Source organism: Chenopodium album, chromosome 12 (assembly GCF_948465745.1).
Source record: "Chenopodium album chromosome 12, dcCheAlbu1.1, whole genome shotgun sequence".
NCBI lineage: Eukaryota > Viridiplantae > Streptophyta > Magnoliopsida > Caryophyllales > Amaranthaceae > Chenopodium > Chenopodium album.
Genome location: NC_137845.1, coordinates 30,042,276 through 30,067,403, shown reverse-complemented (window position 1 = coordinate 30,067,403; position 25,128 = coordinate 30,042,276). Strand labels below are relative to the sequence as shown.

At 35.3% G+C, this 25,128-nt stretch overlaps 1 protein-coding gene across 1 annotated transcript; it reads left to right on the top strand.

Annotated features, from left to right (window-relative positions):
- Positions 1-10,583: 10,583 nt before the first annotated feature.
- LOC145571101 (uncharacterized) lies at positions 10,584-11,288 on the top strand. The gene has a single exon (XM_081630186.1). The coding sequence runs from the start codon at positions 10,584-10,586 to the stop codon at positions 11,286-11,288; it is 705 nt and encodes a 234-aa protein (XP_081486312.1).
- Positions 11,289-25,128: the final 13,840 nt, after the last annotated feature.

The following is a 25,128-nucleotide window of genomic DNA, read 5'->3' as shown; positions in this document are numbered from 1 at the left end:
AAAAAGAGATAGGAAGATCAATAAGACCCATTGTTGATCGTACCATGTCCAGCAAGGTTCGATTTCTCCTTTCATATACTCTGTTCCATTGTGGAGTTCTTAGAGGTGTTAATACTGAAAGTATACCCTTTTCATTCAGATAGTCATCGAATTCTTGGCTCAAATATTCACCACCTCGATCCGATCGAAGGGGTTTGATTTTCTTGCCAAGCTGATTTTAAACTTCACTTTGAAATTCTTTTAACTTTTCAAACAATTCAGATTTGTGCGACATAAGGTAGACATATCCATATCTAGTATAGTCGTCAATGAAGGCGAAAAAATATCGATGGCCGTTTCTTGTGGTCGTGCTCATTGGTCCACATATATCGGTGTGTATTAGGCCCAACAAGTTACCTGCCCTTTCTCCCAACTTGGAGAATGGCTGCTTTATCATCTTGCCTAATAAACATCTTTCACAATTCTCAAACGATTGTAAATCGAATGAGTCAAGAATACCTTCCTGTGCAAGTTTCTTGATGCGTTTGATGTTAATGTGGCCAAGATAGACGGCAATGCCACAATTACGTCTCATTTGACTCAATGGTATTAGCTTATTTGGTGGTATTATTAAAATTATAAACTTGTTTGTCTAACGAACACACATAAAGACCATTTTCAGAATGTGCAATACCATATAAAACATTATCGAGATAAAACGAACATTCATTGTTCTTTATTCGGAATTCAAAACCTTTGGCGTCCAACGCCGAAATTGAAATAATGTTTTTGTTAATGTTTGGAATATAATAATAGTTTTCAAGTTCCAAAACTAGCCCCGATAACAAAGACAAACTGAGAGTTCTTACGGACACAACCACAATTCTGGCTCCATTATCGACCCGAAATTCAACCTTTTCCTTTGCTAGCCTCCTAATGTTCCTTAGTCCCTAAGAATTGGAACAAAGGTGTGAGCCACATCCGGTATCTAATACTCATGATGCTGAGCCAATGAAGTTTAAGTCTATAACAAATATACCTGATCCAGAAGTAACGATTCCGTTCTTCTTATCTTCCTTGAATTTGAGGCAATCTCTCTTCTAATGTCCCTTCTTTTTGCAATAGAAGCATTTGGAATCAAATTTAAAATATACTACCTTCTTTTCCTTGTTATCTTTGGCAGCTTTTGGCTAAGGCTAAAAGGTCTTCTTACCATTCCCCTTAAAGCCTTTCTTCTTCTTGCCAGAGTGCTTGAACGGCTTGCCCTTTTTTATCATGAGCATATCATGCTTCCCCTCATCCTTGAGAGTTTGCTCGGCTTGCTTCAACATACCATGAAGCTCGGTGAGGGTTTTCTCCATGCTGTGCATGTTATATTTCATCTTGAGCTGATCATAGCTTTTGTGCAGCGAGTGGAGAATGATGTCAATTGCCATCTCGGTTGAATACCCTACGTCAAGTCTTTCCATGTTCTCAAATAATTCTATCATTTTGAGTACATGTGGGGCTGACCGACTCTCCTTTTTTGAGCTTACTCTCAAGAATCTGCCTATGGGTTTTAAACCTTTCATTTTGGGCCTGCTCTTTGAACGTGTTCTGCAGCTTAGAAATGATTTCAAAAGATGTCTTCTTCTCAAAAAAAGTCTTTAAAAGGTCGAGAGACATTGTGGCCAACATGATACATTTAACATCCCGATTTACAGTTTGCCATCGATTTAGGGCAGCCTGAGTCACTTCCTCATTGGAAACCTCGAGCATTTCCTCATCAAGGACATATTCCTTTTGCTCTTGCATGAGAACTATATGCAAGTTCCTTTACCAATCAAGAAAATTAGGCCCACTCAACTTCTCCTTGTCAAGAATTGAGCGTAACGAGAATTGGTTGTTTGAGTTATTTGCAGACATGGTTCTACAATTGAAAGAATTTGAAATGAAAAATCATTAATAATATTTAAATAAGATTTAATCATGCATATTTATCAAACTTATTTAAACGTCTTATTCACACATTAAATTGTCCTCATTTGGTGAGAATAAGTCAATTTCAAGATACAAAGAATCAATGAGTAGTTAAACATGATTTGACTTATCTTAACACTCAATATTTTAAGGTAAGCAACTCTTTGCTAATGGCTCCAAACCACTCTTTGTTAGATAAATTATCGCATCTAATGCTCTCAACAACTTATTCACTTTGCCACAACATGTTAGGATTCCATCACTCATATTGTTGAGTACAACCAAAAACAACATGCATACCCGGTATGCCTTACGTATCCTAGGAGTAATAGTGATGTCTTGCTTTAGCGTAACCCATCATTATTCTCAATAAGTCGGTAAGTGTTGTTTTGGAATAACAAATTTTACTCAATATTTTAGGAACCTAGGGTTTCTATGTTGGTTGATTTAAATGAACTTAATTTATCATCACAACATTCGACATCCTAAACATGCATCTAACATATTATTCATATATATAATCATAAATATATATCGAAAACATAACTTAATGATGCATTTGGCAACTACCATGACCCCTTGAGTCTTTAAGGGTCTTCCTTTACAACTTCATGGCTTCGTTTTCCAATAACCTTCGTCTTCAAGACATGACCAAAATAATGCAAATACTAAAATCTACGATTAGGACTAATTTAAATATTAAGGTACAAAAATACTCAACGGTTCGCAGACCGTATTTAGATTTACAAAAATACATGACGGAACGCAGTCCGTATTTTCTATCCTCGGGCCCCACTAGTTGCCATTTTATAAAACCTGTGAGAGAATATACATTACATTCATCCATTCACTATATGTGAATAGCCCATGCATTTACAACAATAATCAAGTAACAATGCACAAACACGCGTAAACTAGTAACTAACTTAGGTGGTTAATCCAATTAACGCGCCTAATTAAAACTAGTGAAAGTTGTTTAATTGATTATGTAATTAAGCGCAATTAAAATTGAAACTCCTACTAAATTCCACATCCATCTTAATTAATCCAATTAATTAAGCCGGTAAACCCAAAATTTTGCCAAAATAAAATTTTACAAATGCCACACAAAACCGAAGCCTAGCCTCAAACATTTTTATTAAAATATTGATTAAAATAAATAAAACGGCAACACGCAAAACATAGCCCAACGCTTTCGTGTGTCTAGCACCAAGCAACAGTGCTTAGTTTGCTAGGCACCAAGCCTCGGCTAGTCGAGCACTAACCTCCCTTATGCACCAAGCAACAAACGCACATGCTCACGCTCGCCCAGCCACACGTCCCCCGCACAGCCTCACACACACACAGCAGCGCGCATGGTGCGGACAGCATGCTAGATGCTGCTGCGCCATGCTGCTGCCTTGTTGGCCGTAGCGCGCCATGCTGCTGGTCAGCAAGCGCCAGCCACGCTTGGCTGCACGCACCAAGCAGCAGCCACGCCTTGGCAGCCACATGCGGGCTGCTGTGCAGCCCGGCTAGCCAAGGGTGGTTTTGCCTTGGTTTGCGTGCTAAAACCTCGGGATTAATTCCAAGTATTGCATGACTTATTTAATTAATTCCAAATTAATTTTAGAATTAATTTAATGAGCAAAATGAAAAATAACAAGTCCAACTTAATAAATTCATTCAAGTGCACAAAATCAAAATTATTTTCAAGAACTATTCTTTAAGAAAATTAGTTCAACTTGATGCAATAAAAATAATAGTGCTATTCTCACTATTAATTTAATTAACTTAAATTAATCATGAGATTTGACAAAAATAAAGGGAAGTTGGAATTATGAACACAAAATTTAAATAAAGATTCCAACTTTAACTTGTGAATCCTTGAAAAATTATATCTTCCAATATGAAGATAAATGAAATTTCTATCACAAAATTGAAACTTTATGATTCCAATCAACTTAATAAATGATTAAATCAAAAGTACAACAAAAAATTTATGGAATTTAGTAACTCAAAGTTCCAACCACTTAAAACAATTAAAGATTGGATCTTTAGTACTTAGAAGCCTCAAATAATAAATTTTTCACACTTAATGCATTGGATTTTGCAATTATATGAAAATTTAACCAATCTTTTAAGCATTAATTGCTACAAAGTAACCATGCTTAAAGAGGTCCAAAATTACAGAAACATTAAAGAAAGAACCAAATACATAATCACCATAAATATGCCATTAATATTCGAGGTTAAAAGATTTGAAATTTTTCGTCAAAAACAAAAAACCCTAAAAAAGGGCATTTCTGGTCGAATTTTAGCCTTTTTACAGTCCAAAAAGTGTTGAAAACTTTCCAGAACATTGTTTTCACCCAAAATTCACTATTTTTGGGCGAAAATCTGGGTTCGGGGGCTAAAAATCTCATTTAAACGGGATTAAAATTAATAAAATCGAGCTACTAATCTAATTAGTAACATAAAATCAGAAAAATAAAGCCATAAAAACACCTTGAAAATTTTTAGTTATAAAAATAAATGAACCTGGCTCTGATACCATTGTTGGGTTTCGATGAGTACAACACATCGCGGAAAATAAAACCCGAACCCAAGAAAAAACTCACAATTAATATAACTAAAATGCATAAACAAGAAGATTAGAGAAAAGACTAAATTACCCTTGTAGCATGCTTCGCTCGACCAAATGGAGCTCTTACTTAAGAAAGCTTAAGCCTCGCCAGCGCAACGGCCTCCGACGATATCCACCCGCAACGCGACCTTGATCGGTATCTTACTTGGAGGTTAGCCAAGTCGGACCAAAACACTACTCGAATAATAATGAGCTTAAAGGTTTTCTCTCAAGTAGAGATGCGATGCCTTATTAAGCTCTTACTCAAGTGAGTTTTCCCAATTCCCATGTGGGATATTTATAGGGAAACTCAAGTGGGAAATCCACTCTCCCATCAATGTGAGAGAGTTGGTAAAATCAATTTTCCCTTTTTAGTTTTAAATCAAAAATAAAATAAAATAACCAACAACTAATTAATTAACAAGTGACATTCTAAGAGGAGAGCTTAGGTAAGGACCACAAGGGAAAGGGACCATTCCTTCCTACCCAAGCTTCCCCTTAGCCGTCCAACACTCCCACATGGCCACACTCCTCGCGTGCCACGTGGATGCTGCCTTGGGCACCAAAGCGCGCCCAGCTGGCGGCCTTGGCATGGCTGCTTGGTGCGGGGATGCGCGCTACCTCGGCCCAGCAAGCCACGCACATATGCGAGCTGTTGGCCGAGGCTTGCTGCTGCGCTTATGCTAGCACACGCAGCGAGCATGCCACGCTTGCTAGTTGGCTGCTGGGTGTGTAGTGCTTGGCGCGCCAGAAGCGATGGCCTAGCACACCTGCCCGCACATGCGCGCAGCAAGCCACGCACGCATATGTGGGTTGCTGCTGCTTTGTGCGCGGCTGGTGCGTGCTAGCCATGTGCACCTAGCACCATTGCCTAGGTGCGGTGCACATGCTAGCACCATTTGCCCCTAGCACTCGGTTTGCTCGGGGCATTCCGATGGTAGGGGTATTTTGATAATTGTCGATTAATTAGTTTGATTTTACCGTCTCGTCTTTTATCAATTCGACTCGACTTGCGACGTTCGATTTCGATGCTCCTAGCTCGATTTTCGACGTCTAAATATTTAATACTCGAGCGACTCATTAATTCCTTCCGAATTAATTCGTCGTGTCGGATCGTTAGTTGCTAGGGTGTGACCCGAAGGGTTCAGTCGAGATTAAGCTGTAATATTAATTAGACATTATTATTACTAATCGGAAGCGGCCTCCACCTAGGAATTCCGATCACTTGAACTTACTGAATAATTAGCTTTCTTAATAGCTCTGAACCCTCTATCGATCGGAATAATACACTTGAATCCATCAACAAGACACATCAGAGACAACAACAATAATATACAGGGGCAATAGTGGTAATATCCAACCGAACCAATATACAGGAGCGAGCGGAGGAGCAGTAGCAGTAAGCAGCACCCACAGTATGAAGTAGCAACAATTAAAATCACCCATGCTTTTTCTCCAAATACACCTCAAAAATATGTAACACTGAAACAAGACATGTTACCGTTCTTTTATGCATAAATTAATAGGAATCAAAACCCAAATTAGCAAAAACAATTCCATAAGCATAAGCATAAACCAAAGGCATAATATTTCCCATTCATTCATTGATCCAAGTAAATGCAATGAATAAGGAGATAATGACTTACTAGAGTGAAGCCCAATCTTCTTGGAAAAACTCACAAACTGAAATTTTAACTCAATTCAATATTATGAACTTCAGCCAAGTTAATTTAAATAATTAAACTAAATAGAGATATTCAAGAAAAGAAAAAAAAAAATCAACCGGATTTTAGTATGATAATTTTTCAGAGAGAAATCACAAAAATTTTGGGGTTAAAGAGGTATAGAGAACCTGCATAATAGAAATGGTTAGGGTCTATCTTAAATATCAGCAGTCCCATGGTTTTGTTGTGATGAAAAGCGAGCTTTAACATTGGCTCTAGCTGCAATGACAACCTCTATGTTGCCCTAGATAAAAAATAAAAATAAAAAAATAACACATATATGAAGCATATGTAGCAATGAAGAGTTACTGAGTTTAAGTTGAAATTTTTCATAGCTTTAGTGCTTGCTAGGAGAGGAAAAACACCACGTACACCAAACATTTGTCTAGTGTGAGCAATGAAAATAAACACTTGTTAGGAGAATCTAAATAATTAGTGTGAACTACAATTCTACTAGTGTGAACTACAATTCTACTAGTTTAGCACAAATAAGTTTATACAATTGAGCAAAGCTCACAAGAATCTAAATAATTAGTTGGAACTTAAATAATTGAGTTGACAAGAACCAAACAAATTGAACAATGAATAGGGGTGTTTTCAAAAGCCAAGTACAGCGAGGTGGATTGAGAGCATACAACCACACATGAGTCCACCATTACTTAATGTATGCACAACAAGGCAAACTCTAATACTTTACTAAGGAGCTCAAGACAGTAGAAAAGTTACATAATAAGCAAACAAAAGTTTTAAATATACTAGACCTACAAAAATCCTTCTAATAAAACATGACAACATTACCATTAGCTTTTGTGGTGACAAATGTTGGTAGGTATTTAGAAGTTGCATCCGTGCTTGATTTTGCCAATAAATCATAATGAATCAGCTACTATTCCCCTACTAGTTCCTACAAATCATAATGAATGCGCTCCACAATGTTTCCTACTGAGGCTATAAAGTGAGAAATCACAGCACACATAGGACAGGAGAAACTAATTCCCACCCCTTCAGAATAACCCAAATACATTACTTCAGTCAACTTCATAGTACAAATAAACCTAATAAAAAATAAAAAAAATAAAAATAAAAAAAACCCTCCAAAACATTTAAATTATCAACAAAATCCATCAAAATTAAAACCATAAAGCACAAAAACCCCAACTTTATTAGCAAAACCCATCAAAATTTACATGCTTTCCCTAATTACTCGGTTTAATTAAGAGTGTGAGTGTTTTAAATACTATGGCATATGTTGTTGGGGCTAATTAATAAAATTTCAGCCATAAGATTAATTTATAACTAGATCCTTTTTCATGAAAAAAAGAAGGATAGCATAAACTTATCAAAAATATGTCAAATGGTTATAATTTTTTACATAACCCACAAATCTATTATAGAATTTCTAAAAAACAATTTCATGTCATCTATACTTAGAGTATAAATTCATCCTTCACAACAATCGTCGTTTAAGATATCCATATTAAATACAAATTCAATAATTAAATTGAAGTTCTCAACACAAAGCTATTAAAAAACTGATTTCTGACAGAAAATTTAAACGAAAAAACATAATATAAAATATGGCAAACCATGAAGAAAACAAAGATATAATCAACAAAAATCGATCAATTATTAAGCTAACTAACCGAAAATCATATTTTCTGTAGATGATTAAGGGAAATTTAGTAATTAATACCTCAAAATTGGCTTAAAAGAAGAGTAATACAAGCATTGATGTCAACGAGCTAAATAAGGCAAGCAAACATTATATTTTTTAGATTTTAATCCACTCCATCCATGACTAAGAAAGAACACCTTTGTTGAGATAAGACAGAGCTCACATACAATCTGGTGACGAAAATTGAGGGAATGCTATCCAAATTGCCAACTTTATATCGATTCACCTATACACCGTCATAAAATAAAAATATGAAACCAAAATTAGAAACCCTAGAATGTTCTATAATACTCAAATAACGAAATTGAAGTTTAAATGTAAGGGTTTACCTCGTAGTTATATTTATTAAGGTAGATGAACCTTCGAGCTTTGTATTTAGAGCTTCAACCGGCGTAGAGACAACGGTGACTGGTTTGTTTTTCTTTTTCTTGACGAGAGATGACGACGACAAAGGAAAGGAAAGAAGATGGAAGTAGATGAGGAGAGACGGAAAAGAAGCTCACAAAATTAACCCAATAGGTTTTGAAATTTGGGGAAAATATAGAAGGGGAATTAATTAAAAGATACGCGCCTATGTAGTATTCCGTACTTGATATTTTTATTTTATTTACCTCATTGACCGTCGCATTAGACCCCTCTAACACAACGGTTGTAAATATACCGTTGCATTAGAGTGTAGCCGTTGCATTAGGGTATGCTGTTGCAACGGTTATAAGTAGCCGTTGTATTTGATTCTTCTATTGCAACAGTAGTGTATGTAACCATTGCATTAGCTCTATTCCTGACGTTGCATTTGATCGAAAATGTAGTAGTGACGGAATTTTTCACGAGTACACTCTTATTAAATTTCCAGATGAAGATGATCTTGAATGGATACAACCGGAATCTGAAGATTCAAATGCTGGGAAGAGAGCTAATAGGAACTCGAATCCGCTTTACAAGGCAATAATTATTGAGGACTCGGATGATGAAATTGATCCTGATTTTGATGTTAATACTTATAATGAGAAGAAAGACAAGAACTCCAATGTGATCCTTGAGGATTATACTTGCTAGGGTAGAGTTAGTATGAATAAGGCATTTATCATTAATAATGGTTATTAGAACCTCATTCTAGTTTTGATTTAGATTATTGGATTTTAATAAGTAGCCAGAGTTACAGAGTTATTATTTGGGATTAATACCTTCATTTAAGTTATAATGAGAGTTTTTATTTTATTTTAAGAGTTCCATTTTATTTGTACTCGTAAGTCAACAAGTTAAATTTTTGTTAGCGTATAATTTGGAGATAATTTCTTTGTTTACGATTAAGTTTAGTAAGAGTGACGCGGGATGGGAATTATTTTCTTAACTTTATTTAATCCTGCGTATGAATTGTGCTTATATAGTATGATTTTGCTTGGAACAAGGGGGTGCAAACTCAAGGTACCCTTTTGAACCAATTTATGTGATAAAATGTAATATTGTGATGGAATGAATATATGCGAATAGTATTTAAATTTCATTTAAATTGGAGTGCATATTTATTCTCTTTCAGACGTAGAACTGGAATGGTAGACAACGCTGCCTTAGCTGATGCTATTCGTTTGTTAGCCGAGAATCTGAACCAAAATCGGGGAGACCAACTCGATCCACAAGTAGAGATGTTTAAGAAGTTGGCCCAAGTTAGGCCACTAGTTTTCAAGGGAGGTGCTGACCCTACCTTCTTAGAAAGCTAGATTCGAGAGTTCAACAAACTGTTCGTGGCACTAAACTGTCCCGAGGGTATGAAAGTTGACCAGGCCACTATGTACCTTAAGGACGAGGCTGACATCTGGTGGAGGGACAATGTTGTAACCATTTGAGCCAAATCCAATTTTGGATGGGAAGTGTTTAACACCTCTTTGAGGGACAAGTTTTACCCTCCATTTCTAAAGAAACAGAAGGCTCAAGAGTTTATAAGTTTGGAAATGGGAGAAATGTCAATCTCGGAGTATTATAATAAGTTCATGACCCTTGCTCAGTTCGCTCCTAAGGTTGTACCGACTGAAGAACTGAAGGCTCAGAGGTTTGAGGAGGGATTGACTGACCAGTTACAGAAAGACCTAGCTAGGAAAGTTTTTAAAACCCTCAACAAGGTATATGAGAGAGCTGCTCACATGTACTATCTGAATTCTAAAAGTGTGGGTGAGAGTGCTAAGGCTGGGGAGAAAAGGAAGGACTTTGGAAAACCTGAAAACCAGGGTAAGTTAAGAGGCCTAGGAATGGGAACTCATTCGAAAGGGGTAACCAGAATGTTAGCAATTCATCTAATGCTAACAATGGGAAGAGGAAGTACCACTGCAAGAGCTGTAGGAGAAACCACCCTGGGAGAGACTGTGACGGGAATTTAGCGACTTGCTGGTTCTGCAACATAAAAGGGCATAGGGAGTATGAGTGTTACACCAAACAGAAACAATAGGGAAATGGTGGGAATAGTGAAAGTACCCAATAGAGGCCTAACAGTTTCAACAACCAAGGAGGTAAGGGAAATGGTCAGAATGGGAAGTTTGGGAATGGTAACAGCAATGGAAACAACAGACCTAGAAACGGCAACAACAACTCAGGCAATGGCAACAATGGTTACCAAGGAAGAAGCAACGCTCCCGGGCGCTTGTCTGTGATGAGCAAGGTAGAAGCTGAGAGGTCCTTGGATGTAGTCATTGGTACTTTTTCTATTCATTCTGTCTCTGTCAACACTTTGTTTGACTCTAGAGCAACTTACTCTTTCATTTCTACTTCTGTTGTGCGCAAGTTAAACTTAACTGAGTCGAGTCATGTTGATGTGTCAGTCAGTCTGCCTACGGGCAAACTTGTTAATTGTAATAAATTATTTAAAGGCCTGCCTTTGAAAATAGGAGGAGTTGTCTTTCCATCAAATCTTATTAAGTTTAATCTGGGGGATTTAGATGTTATTCTAGGGATGGATTGGCTAAGTTTATACAAGGCCAAGATAGACTGTGAGATACAGAGGGTGCACCTGAGTGATCCTTTGGGTAAGTCGGTATCCTATAGATGTTTAGGAAAGCTTAAAGGTTTTGGGATTATTTCTTCTTTGAAGGTTAAGAAGCTGGTGAATAAGGGGTGTCCGTTGTACTTTTGTTGTGTTCAAGATTTGAGTATGAGTGAGAGTAGGCGGATAAAAGATGTACCCATTGTGAATGAGTTTTTAGATGTCTTTCTAGAAGAGATTTTGGGAATGCCACCTAAAAGGGAAGTTGAGTTTACCATTGACTTAGTACTAGGAGCTGCACCTATTTTAAAAGCACCTTATAGGATGGCACCAGCTGAGATAAGCGAGCTAAGGCTCAATTGCAGGAATTGCTAGATAAGGGGTTTATTAGGCCTAGCCCATCACCTTGGGGAGCACCAGTCTTATTTGTGAAAAAGAAAGATGGGAGTTTGAGGCTATGCATTGACTATAGAGAGTTGAAGAATGTGACTGTGAAGAATAAGTACCCTCTACCTAGGATAGATGACTTGTTTGACCAGCTGAAAGAGGTAAGTGTGTTTTCAAAGATCGATTTGAGGTCAGGGTACCATCAGTTGAAAGTTGCAGATAAATACATTCCAAAAACAGCCTTTAGAACTCGTTATGGGCATTATAAGTTTACAGTCATGCCTTTTGGGTTAACAAATGCACCTGCCATATTCATGGACTTGATGAATCGAGTGTTTCATGAGTACTTGGATAAGTTTGTAGTTGTGTTCATTGATGACATATTGGTATTTTCGAGGAATAAGGAAGAACATGCTCAGCATTTAAGAACTATCCTTGAAACTCTTAGGAAGAACAAGTTGTATGCTAAGTTTTCCAAGTGTGAGTTCTGGTTGGAGAAAGTCGCATTTTTGGGGCATTACATTTCGAAAGAGGGTTTGTCCGTGGATCCTGCGAAGATCAAGGCGGTTAGTGAGTGGCCTACACCTAAGAATGTGACTGATGTTCGTAGTTTCTTGGGATTAGCTGGATATTATAGAAGGTTTGTCAAAGACTTTGCGAGCATAGCCAGACCCATGACTACCCTTATGAAGAAGCAGACTAAGTTTAAGTGGAATGAGAGTTGTGAATCATCTTTTCAAACCCTCAAAAAGTGTTTAACCACTACACCAATGCTAGTATTACCAGATGGGAGAGACGGATTCGAGGTGTATAGTGATGCCCCGAAGCATGGTTTGGGATGTGTCTTGCAATAGAATGGAAGGGTGATCGTGTATGCATCGAGACAACTGAAGCCACATAAGGTCAATTACCCTACGCATGACTTGGAGCTTGCAGCTGTTGTGTTCGCTTTGAAAAATTGGAGACACTACCTCTACGGTGTCTCTTGTAAGATTTTCACGGACCATAAGAGTCTGAAGTACATCTTCACCCAAGATCACTTGAATATGCGGCAACGTAAATGGCTAGAGTTTCTCACAGACTACCATGTCCAAATCTGGTATCAGGAGGGAAAGGCGAATGTTGCTGTAGATGCCCTTAGCAGAAAGTCGAGTCATAATGTCAATGCTTTGATTGTGGCCAATGAGTTGTGTGAGGATATGAAGAGATTAAACCTTGAGGTTATTAATCAAGGAGAGTTAGAGGGATTACTGAGTGCCTTGACCATCCAACCATCCGTATTTGAGGAGATTAAAGAGAAACAGTTGGAGAATGAATCGTTTCAGAAGATTAGGGAGCGAGTGACTAGTGGTATGAAAACTGAATTCAAGATTCATGAGGATGGGAGTCTGAGATACAAGGAGAGATGGAGTATACCATAGAAGTTTAAGGATATAAAAAGAAGAATCATGGAGGAATGTCATAACACGCCATATTCAGTTCACCTTGGGGGAGATAAGCTGTATAAAGACTTGAAGGAGTTGTATTGGTGGCTGAATATGAAGAGGGAAGTTGTCGAATTTGTGTTCAAGTGTCTAACGTGCCATAAGGTGAAGATAGATCACAAGATACCCATGGAAAACGTGCAACCATTAGAAATACCGGGATGGAAATGGGATTCTATACCCATGGACTTTGTGACAGACTTACCAAAGACTCGTAGTGGGAATGACACGATTTGGGTGATTATGGACAGACTTACTAAGTCATCGATGTTTATTCCTATCAAGGAGACTTGGAAAAAGAAGCAACTAGCAAGTACTTATGTGAAGAATGTAGTTCGTTTGCATGGAGTCCCCAAGGACATAGTGTTGGATAGAGATTCGAGGTTTCAATCAAAGTTTTGGCAAAAATTGCAAGAAAACCTTGGAACAGCCTTGAAGATGAGCACTGCCTTTCATCCTGCAACAGATGGCCAAACTGAGAGAACAAACCAAACAATGGAGGATATGCTGCGAGCTTGTGCTTTGGATTTTCAAGGGAATTGGGAGGATCATCTACCTTTGATTGAATTCTCCTACAATAACAGTTACCATACAAGTATCAAGATGGCACCTTTCGAAGCATTGTATGGAAGGAAGTGCAGAAGCCCAGTGTGCTGGAATGATTACAGCGAACGTGTTACTTTTGGGACATAATTTATAGAGGATATGGTGAGTAAGGTGAGACAGATTCGGTCACGAATAAAGGCAGCACAAGATAGGTGAAAGAGTTATGCCGATTTGAAGAGAAGAGATGATGAGTTTAGTGTTGGAGACAAGGTATTTCTAAAGGTTTCTCCAACAAAAGGCGTGATGCGATTCAGCAAGAAAGGGAAGCTTAGTGGCGTTAGTGCTAAGTATGTGGGGCCATATGAAATTCTTCAACGTGTGGGAAAGTGGCTTATAAGTTGGCTTTGCCAATGGAGTTCGAGAAAATGCATGATGTGTTCCACATTTCCCAACTAAAGAAGTATGTGCCTAGTGAAACTCATGTGTTGCAACCAGAGACTATTCAACTAGATGAGTCTCTAACTTATGAAGAAAGACCAGTCAAAATCCTAGATCACAAGGTGCATAGTACTAGGAACAAAGATGTGAAGATAATGAAGGTCCTTTGGTCTAACCAAGAATACGAAGAGGCAATTGTAGGAGTTTATAGATACTATTAAGCAGAAAATCATGAATCATATTCATAAAAGCACCTAAATCCAAGATCGCATGCATAACACACAAGACACATAATCATACCTTTGAAGCGTGAATTCCACGTAGCAATTGATCGACAAATCAGGGAGAGAAAAGAGCCCCAAGCGTTGCTCCTCTACTTAGTCCACGAGCTTCGAACAAGTCGTCAACCAATACTAGATTGGTCGAGTGATTGAGGAAAACCGCAATCACCACCTTTAATGGACTAACCGACCACCACGAACCACCACCACCACGAACCACCACACTGGCACCGAGGGATGATAAAGTGACATGAGAAAGGGAGAAGTTTGAGAGGCTTGGTCTCTTGTTTACTAACTCAGGTTTTGATCTTACTAATCAATTGAATTCTTGTCATGCAAACCCTAGGCACCTAGTCTATTTATAATCATATTATAACTAAACTAGGGTTAGGAAGCCCAAAACCCTCCAACCTTACTCCATATGGCCGGCCACTATAGGGGATGAGGCCCATCATGGGCCTCGTCCTCTCTTGCTCGCAGGCCCGTTTCTGAGATTTTTGGAGGCCTAGGGGCGGATAAAAAAAATGAGGCCCTAGTTGGGTGACGATTTAATTTACTAAGAGAAAAAATTGGGTATGCAAAAAAAAAAAAAAAAAAAAAAAAATACTTTATTTATATAATTTAAGATATTTTAGTAGAACAATAACGCTTATACAAAACATTAGTACAATAAAAGTTAAAGAATGATATCACCGAATCTCGCAAAATGCTAGTAGTAAAGCCGGAAAGTCCAAAAGTTGTCATATATGGTTGAATGAGCAACACCTACAATAGTCAATAACATAAATATTGATAGCACAAATTAAAAATTCAGTATAATAAAATAATACATTTATAAATATCATTTATCATTTGACAGTTTGACATAATGTGATACTGATAATTCGGTAATTCATAATAAAAAATTTATCAATGGACAATTCCATATACTATGATACTGATAATTCATAAATCATAATTAAAAATTTATCTTTATCATTTGACAATTTGACAATTCATAATCATTAATCAAATATCATAATTCAAACAAAATGAGAATTAACTAGAAAAGTATAATTCGTATGAGGTAAGACATCGTATAAAAACTATAATTCGTATAACATCGTATAAAATTAATATTTCAGAATAAATCATAAAGTAAAATTAATTAATACTCCTGATGTCAAAAAAAAATTAATTAATACTCCGTAACTTTTAATTTATGGAAAAAAAATTAAATTAAAGAACTTACCAATGACATAATAGAAGATTCGTACTGTTTCTGATTTCATCTTCGAACGTAGAAGCCAAACTCCATAATAATGGTGAAAAAATAATTAAAAAAAATAGAAAAAAGTGATTAAGGAAATTGATATGTGAAGAACAATTGAAAGAGTATAATTTTAGACTTAGATTTGTATCCCATTGAAAATTGATTGCAAAGAAGAACGTTTATGGGGAAATCATATTTTTAGATTTAATTTGGGAAGATGAAAGATCAGAAAAATAAAGGTGATAAAAATAATTGATTTCATGGATGAAAATTGAATATTATACGGATAAATTTGTTTAGATTATGGGAAATAATTTGGCAATTCCCCAAAATAAAATAGCTATTTTCTAGGAGAAATTAATGTGAGGAGATTATTAAGGGAATAATTTGATTAACTGACTAAAAAGAAATGCTGCTCAATTACTTCGTAACACTCACAATTAATTTGATTTTTTTTTTTTTTTAACGAATCTGGATTTCAGATTTGGGGGCCCTAGGCGGGTGCCCCGGGCCAGATACGGCCCTGCTTGCTCGATCTAGGCCTTTGTGTGACCTTATAGGATCCGTCCAATTGGGCTTTGGGCTATTTAACTAGCCCAAAGATCGTTAGTAACTCTAGCTATGATAAAACGACGACCCAAATGTCCGAACTTAATTATCTCCATAATTTGATCCATTTATATATCTAGTAATTGCACACGACGAATACATAAATCCTTCAGCAACTTGGGAGGCCGAGGAAGAGATGAGGAAAAAGTATCCCGAGTTATTTGATGAGGTGAGTTAAGAGGGCGTAACTCTTTTATTTTAAGGGGGATAGAATGCGATGTATTTTCGCGCTTTTTACCTCATTTATGCTTTTTATTGCTTGAGTTTGCATGATTTTGCTTATTAATATACATTATTATTGTGTTTACGTACAATAAAAGTATATAAACTTTGGCCAAGTATGAGTTCATTGAGTATAAAGTTCAGTTTGTTGAAGTATACATGTTGAGGATCTGTCAATTTACAGCAATACAAAACACAAAAGTTTGAGTGGTTTTGGAGAAATTATGGTTTTTGGGTTAAGTTTCAAGGACGAAACTTCCTTTAAGAGGGATAGATTGTAATCCCCCATATTTTCCACTTAATTATAATATATTTATTTATTAATTATACAAATATTTTTATTTCGATTTTATAGTATGAATTATTTTGATGTAAAAGTAATAAGATTTTCATTATTATCAAACTAAAACTATAAAGTTTTTGGTTGAAATCAAAATCCCCTTTTAAGTTTAATAGCCCAATACTTAAATTTTACTCAAGCCCAAACAACAATCCTACTCCTATTTGGATTAGAAAGTTAAGCCCATACTTTTACAAAAACATAAAACCCTTAAACCCACCGTATTTCCCCTCACTTCTCTTCCTCCTCTTTCACGGTTCTCACAAGAAAAAAAAAAATTCAAAGCTGCTTGCTGCCAGCCAACGCCCCACCTGCTGCTCGCCGTCGACCACCGCATGCCACCAGCCACCTCGACAGTCCGCCCCTTCTCTCTCTCCTTCTTCTTTCTTTTTTTTTTTCTCTTTTATTTTGTTAATATAATTCAAGTTTTAATCTTTATTTAAATATTGATCTTAAATTATTATTACTATGATTTGATTATGCATATAATTTGCAAAAGGTTATGAATTTATGAATTTTGATATGTTTAAATTATAATACAAAATTTCAGATTTATGTATGTATAAAATTTAGGGTTTATATGTTGATTTTTCATTGTTTTAGGGTTTTAAACGTGTTAACTAAGCTATCTAATTATATTATGACTAAATTATGTTAAAGCATGATTATTTTGATTATTAATAAAATTTCAGATTATTAAAGTTTTAATTTTTATGATCAAATTGTGTTAGTTTCATATTTTTATGCTTCTAATATCAAAAATTAATGATTGTGGGTATTTTATGATTAAAAAAGCTTGGAACTTTAAAGTCTAACCTCAAGTTTAAATTTTCAGATTTTATATTTATTATTTTAGAGCCTCTAATTACATTCAATTGGTATATTTTTGGGTTTTAAACATACTAACCTGCTATATAATGGTTATTTCAAGTATACATGTTTATGGGATTGTTTTATAATTTCAAACTAAATTTTCAGATTATGTTTTTCACTTTAAAGTTGCTGGCATTTTATATTATACGCTATATTTTCATGATTTTAGCATATAAACTCATAGTGAACTACTAAATTATTAACTTTGACTATTGAGAATAATTTAAAGGCATTATTTGACGGTTTAAGAAGTTTTAAAATAGTTTGGTATTGCTATAAATTTATTTGTTTGGGTGTTGATTTAGTTCTAGTTGTTCGGTTTAGGAGAGGACTTTGTAGAAGGTGACTTCTAGTTTCTAAAGTGGTCAACCGACTCGTTTATACAAGGTACCTACGAGTTACGAAACCTTGCCTTTAGATGCATGTTTAAGGATGTATCGAGAACTTAGGTTCATGTATAGAGAAGACTGGGCTAAATTGTTTGGTTATATATTGTGATTTCCGTATGTTGTGTATTATGCTACTTTGCAAATATTATTAAGCATTGATTTTGTAAGATGCGCTTAGAGACAAATGTACGTGAATATGTGGAATAACTTATTTATTACTCGTTTATGATTATTGAGATAGAATGAGTAAAGGAAGAATTTAAGTCTTATAAGACGAGGTTGAGATTTTGGGGTGCTTTATGCACTCAAGGTGTTTATACACCGAGGTAGTTAAAGGAATCAATAATAAATATTGCTTGTCACTAATAAATTAGAATTGAATTTGGAAACTTGCTTTACTTGATTGAATTGATATTAGATTGATTGTATTGTTTTGCATATGAGTCATCACCAAGTCTAAACTTGTAAATCACGTAAAGTGCAAGATGGATGAGCAATAAAACTCTAGATTTGTGCACATCTGGAGTAATGATAATCAGGGGTTGGGGTACACGGGGTATTAGCCGTGCACTTTTCTAGAGGTCGTCTGATCTATGAGTCTCTTGTCTCAAATACTTTTCAAAAACTAGGAGTTAGATGAGATCTCATACTAGCTATGGTCACGGAGTCGCGCCCGTGGCCATTGGATGTTTTATTGATGTTTCCGAAAGGAGACATGGGGTTTTTCTTTTATTGATGTTCCAAATGGAGCATGGAATGGACAACCTTGTCTATTGCTTAATCCGATGAATCAAATGAAATGATTTAGCTACTATTAACTAGTGAAGTCTTAGTAAAATTGACAGTTGAGTCGTGTGTTGAGTCTATCATTTAATGATGTGTGATGATTGAATATTAGTAGCATGTTAGGGATTTATTATTATATTTCGCAGCTTGTATGTACTCAGCGTTGCTGATTGCGTGCTTTGTGTGTCTTTCTTTAGTAATGGCCTTCGCCTTTCAATGACCATGTGACGATCCAATTTTTACACTTGTAATATTGGGGGGAAAATTAACTACAGGTTCTTACACATGCAGCATTCGCATTTAGGTGGTGGGATTTTGACTGGAGTGTTGGTTACTTTTCAAAACTTATTTTGCTACTTACTTTTGAGTTTATTAAACTCGGTTTCATTATATACTACTTTCACTAGTTTGGGTTTTGAATAAAGGCCTTAATGATTCCAAGTTGTAAGACTTAATTTGGTTTTGTTTATTGGTTTTGAAATTTATTTATAACTGAATTAGTTTTTCCACTGCTAATTTCTGATATAGCCTTAACGTTTGAACACGTGACGGTAGCACGTCAGTAATTCTCTTGGATATTGTTCAACGTACTCACAGGTTTAGAGAGAGAATTATTGGGGTGTTATACGCGCGCGTTGGCTGCCCTAATAAAAATAAAAATTGAAAATAAAATGGGAAAGCCCTAAGTATAAAAACAAAATACTTGGCTCTCTTAACCAAACTAATGACTGAACAAGGGATTGAGTTTACTGACACTATGAACTCCTTGACAAAGTATATAAACTAGCCATAATTTAGTATATCTATTTTAAAAATTATTGGTATTATAAAAACTTAGTAGCCAAACTTAATAATTTGAATCAATATCAATATTTTATACTAAAGTAATCACCAGGATTATCCCAAAAATACCCGTGTCAAGTCCACAAAAATTTTTTTTCCCCTAAAAAATAATAAGATAATTATTTAAAAAAAAAAAAAAGAAAATATGCAACCTAAAAATTAGAATAATAATAACTACTTTAAAAAAAATATACTTTTTTAAATTGTTAAATTTATATCCCCCTTGAATCTATAAAATGTATTGTTCGTGTCCTACTAAAGGATATTTAGTCGTTTTTAAATTCATAACTTATAAGCAAACTAAAAAATAAAGATACTCGATTCTTTTTAAAAAAAAAATTAAAAAAAAAAACCCTACATTACCATATCGCATCTATGATAAGAAGGTTTTGCATGATACCGTTTCACGTGAGTCTGGTTTATAATGCACACACTCATCCCCTACCCACTGCCACTGCCACTACCTAGCCACATGTTGGCAACCGGCGACCACCCTCCCCTTCCCATCCCTCGGCGCCGGCGACCCTCCCCCACCCATTCCCCGACAGAGAAACGCACAGTCAGTTACAAAAAATGGAAAAAGCACTCAAATCATTTGGGGATAAAAAAAACATATACAACCCATCAACTGCCTTTCAAACATATTGGCGATGAAAGGGGGGAGATAATCTTTTAATTATTTGTTGAAAAATTAGGTAAGTTCCTCGTAGTTGTGTGGCTGGCTGGATGAAGATGCAGTGGTAGACGAGAGCAATCCTTTTCAAATATTCTGATTAATATTGTCTAATATCTGATACTTATAAACCAATACCTGACTATAATAATCTAATTGCTAACACTTTTAATTTAATATCTGATAATTATAATCTAATTTCTGACAATTACAATCTAATATCTGATAATTATAATCTAATATATGACTATTATAATTTAATTTTTGACAATTAAAACCTAATATCTAACACTTGTAATCTAATATCTTATAATTATAATCTAATATCTGATCATTATTATCTAATTCCTAACACTTTTAATCTAATATCTGATATTTATAACTTAAAATCTGACCATTATTATCTAATTTCTGACAATTAAGAATTTTTTTGTCTTTTTTCTTTTTTCTGTTTGTATGACCGGGCTCACGTGAGTTTGTTTAACACAATACTTTTCCATCTATAATAATTTATTAACACAATTAAATATATTTAAATGTATACATAATCTATAAACATATAGAAACTTATACTCCCTCCATTTTAAAATAATAGCTCTATATCTCCTTGACACGTATGCCGATGCAAATCTATGTTCAATTATAGCTTTAATTTATTAATAAGTATAAATTCTTACAATGAAAATTAATAATCTATTCATTGAGACGATTTCAACAAGTACCCACAAGACTATATTTTTTTTCTTAAATATAAATCATAAACATTAAACAAAGTAGGATAAATGAATAGTGCAAAAAGTATAATTGGAGCAAGTATTTAAAAACGGAGGGATTAATAGTTTATAAATATAATTTTATTCTTGTGAATATCCGACAATTCATCATATGAATGATATGAATATTAAGAATAATAAATGAATAATATTTTAAAAAAGAAAACTATGCAAAGGAATTTCTAAATCCTTTCACATATTAAATATGTTGAAGAGACAAACTTTAACTTATATGGACATCGCAATGTCTTGTACCATCTAAAATTCTGATCTACACTGAAATTGATTGTAATACAAATATACATTCTGAAAGCATGTGAGAGAATGTATGAACCAACGATTTCTTCATATACGCACGTGATTGGTCAAAAATAAGAAAAAAAAAGGGAAAAAAAAACATAAAACCCTAGTAGCCACCACCCCCTCCCCTTACGCCACCGCAAACACCAAGGCCAACCCCTCCCCAGTGGAAAACGACCGGCCGACCCTTCCCAAGCCCAGAAAACCAACCTAGCCGACCCACTCTCGCTGCCAAACCACCCACCCTCCCTCGAAACAACCTCCCCTACCGTTGAAAACGACCCTCCTCCCTTCCCCAACCCCTAATTTCGCCCCCCTGAGCGATTTCGAGGGTGTGGGAGGGTTGGAGGAGTTGTGCTGAAGGATTTTTTTTCTTTGTTTCGAATTTCTGGCGAATTAAAGGGGGAGGGAAGGGAAGAGAGTGGTTGATGGGGTGGGTTGGCTGTGTGTGTGTGTTTGTGGGCCGGCCATTTTCAGGGGGTTAGGGAGGTGGCCGGTGGTATCTGGTGGGTTGTGGGTTGATTTGACGATGGGTTGTAGGTTGATTTCACGGTGGGGGCATTAGTGGAAAAAACGCTGTTAGCAACTGGTAAAAAGTGGCTATTAGCAACTGGCGTGTGGAGCTACTATTGCGGGGGCTACTAATGAGAATATTATTTGCAACTGGCGCTTATTCGTTGCTAATAGTCATTATTCGCAACTGGCGTAATATTAGGGCAGCTGCTAATAGTATTTATTCACAACTGGCATGGTACTAAGCCAGTTGCTAATAGTCTTTATTTGCAACTGGCATAATACTAGGCCAATTGCTAATAGTGGTTATTTGCAGTTGGCGTAGTACTAGGCCAGCCGCTAATAGTCTCTTTTTAAAAATTAAAAAAAAAAAAAGACTATTAGCACCTAGCTAAAGACAATGCCAGTTGTAAATAGTCATTTCTTTAAATAAATAAAAATTGCAATTTTTCCAAAATGATATACAAACTATATTAAATTCTATTTTAACAAAATTTATGTTAATTATGAAGTATGTATTAATTACATATTAAAAAATAAATTACAAGGCTGATAATAAGCTTCTAAAGAACCTAGATACTCCACCAAAAAATATACAGGTTTGCCCAATCAACAAAACGAGAAAGAGCATCAGCACCTATAATCCACCACATACAAATTTATAAAGCAAACAATTAAATTTTTTATTTTAGAGATTAAAGGATACAAAAGCTTCATGAGAGTAAAGATAACAAAGTCAATACCCCTTATGTGACTGGCAGCAGACACCAAAAAGGTGCACATTAAGACAGAGATACACTACAGGGGACAATGCAAAGGGTGAGTGTAGCCAAGGCTAGACGAGGTTAACCAAGTCACAAGAAGCACCCATGGCAACAAATTCAAAGATATATAGCCTCCAATACTAATCAAATCCCAGAAAAATAATTGGAAAGAGAGGTGAGCAGCAAAAGTTTACAGAAAAATGAGAAAAACTGCATCTAACATAAATGATATCACCTACCATCTATCATCACTTATTATAACTTTGACTGTTTTGTTATAATAAGTGATAATAGGTGATATCACTCTAAACTCTAACTTTCCACCGGGACTAAGAAGTATAAAAATGAAGGCATAACCTTACACTTTCTCCACCCAACAACATTAATACCACATAAACAAATATGATCTTCTCATCAAATTGAGGCAAGAACGTGAAAAAATGTGTACTCCACTAACTTCACTCATTTTAGATAATCAACATTAATACCAGATAAACAAATATGATATTGGGCTTGTTTAGTAAATGGCTTTTCATTGGTTTTTTTATTGGCTTTTGGCTTTTTCATTTGGTCAAACATCCAAAATTTGTGTTTAGTAAATGGCTTTTTCAGTGAGCTTTAGCCAAAATGAAAAAACTATTTAGAGTGGCTTTTGGCTACCTAAGTTACTAATAACATCCAACAATCAATTTTACCAAATATATTTTTAGACTAATAAAAAGTCAAACAGCCAACAAAAAAAGTCAATACAAACAGCCAGTCAAACCAGCCGACAGCTAGCAACCAATTGCCAAACAAGGCCATTGTCATCACAATACTACCAAAGAATCATTGGACTCATAGTCAAGCAAAACCTGCATTCCACTAATTTCACTTCTAACTCCTACTAGTATCCCGGACATTAAAACCAAAACATCATTATATATATTTAGTAGAAAGAATAGTTACTATACCTTCACTCATATCCTTGACCAAAGTGAATTTTAGCATTCAAAAATATCGAAATGCAAAAATACATGTTAACATAGCCTCAAAATATGACATTCAGATTTAAGCATGTACTAGATTCATGAATCATCATGGATTAATATACTCATATGCTTATCAAGTCTGAACCATAAGGCTTGTAACAAATCAGACTTAACCAAAAGAAAGAAACATAGTACATTTTTCTCTTTAAAAGAAAATGAGAATAAGTCACGTAAAGAAATGTATGACAATACCTTGTAGCTAAGGGTTCGTTTGGCATCACTGTGGTTTTCTGTTTTTTGGTTTTTTGTTTTTCAAAATCATATAATATATGTCGTATAATGATTCAAAAATTAGTCAAACTTATCAAAAATTTATGATAATTTTGAAAACTGACAACAGAAAAGTGGAAACACCTTTTTCTTGTTTCTTGTTTTTGGTTTTTGGTTTTCTAAAAAACAGAAAACTGAAAACAAAAAACAATGCCAAACAAGCCCTAAACAACTTGTTGCAAGACCCGTACTTCAGTGATTTGCCTAACTGGGTTTGTAGAATGCTTATCAATTATCAACACCTTTGACCTGTCACAATATCCTCGTAAATTGGCTCTTTAAATAAAAAGTTAAAGACAATATTAACATTTCATTAAAATTAATAACAAAACTAACATTCCCAGTTTCAAACTATACCTTTTTTCTTGATAAGTAACCATTTTACTTGTTCACATTCAACCTTGTACCCTTGACAATATCATATAAACATCCTTCACACCCAATATCATATATTCATATCAAGCGGCTTACAAAAAACAATATGCTAAGAGTAATTATAATAATATTAAAAAAAAAAAAAAAAAAAAAAAAAAAACGAATAAGAGATTAAGGTGGGGAGACAAACCCCTCAATTTGAATTTTATGAGCACTCTTCTTCTCATTGAGTTTCTCCTCAACAGGAACCAAAAATTTTAGAGAAATTCTACACAAAACCACAACCCATAAAATCAACAATTTTATTGTCTATTCAGAACAAACCCATTACCTATTATTTACAAAAAATTATCATATATCCAAACATTAACCCAAATCTCATCCATAAACTACGGTAATTTCAATCGTCACTCACAAAAAATCTCATCCAAACATTAACCCAAATCTAATTCTAATGTTAACAATAATTAATAAATCAAGAAATTACCATAGATCCCATCTCGGCGGATACACTATTGATCTAGGGTTTTCTTGCCATTATCCACCTCCTTTTCTTCAAGTACAAAAACTTTGAGGAGAGCGAAACTGTGCGAAATTGGAGGAGAGTGAAGTTGTGGGAAAATGGAGGAGAGCGAAAGTGGAAGGAAAGATAAAATGGAGGGGAGTGAGGCTCTGCGAAATGGAGGAGTGAGAAAACGGAGGAAAGGCGAGTTAATCGAAGATTGATTCTAAATAAAATAAACCCAAAAAACCCCTCTAGGTTTTCTCTTTGGGAGGGTTTTTTGGTCCCCTTTAGGTTTTCTCCTTTGGGAGGGTTTTTCTAGCCTCTATTGCTAGATTTTTCTTCTTTTTTTGAAGGTTTTCCTTCAATCTTCTCCTTCTCTCTCTTTCTCTTCCATCTCTTTACTTCTGATCTTAATTGTAAATTTTTGTAGGGGCTTCCATCGGTATTTTTACCGGTGGTAAGCCCCAAAAAAAACTTTTTAATTGCTTTCAATAAAAGATCACATCTTTATGATGGAGTTTGATCTACTATTAGGTTTAATTTATTTATTTGTTCGTCTGT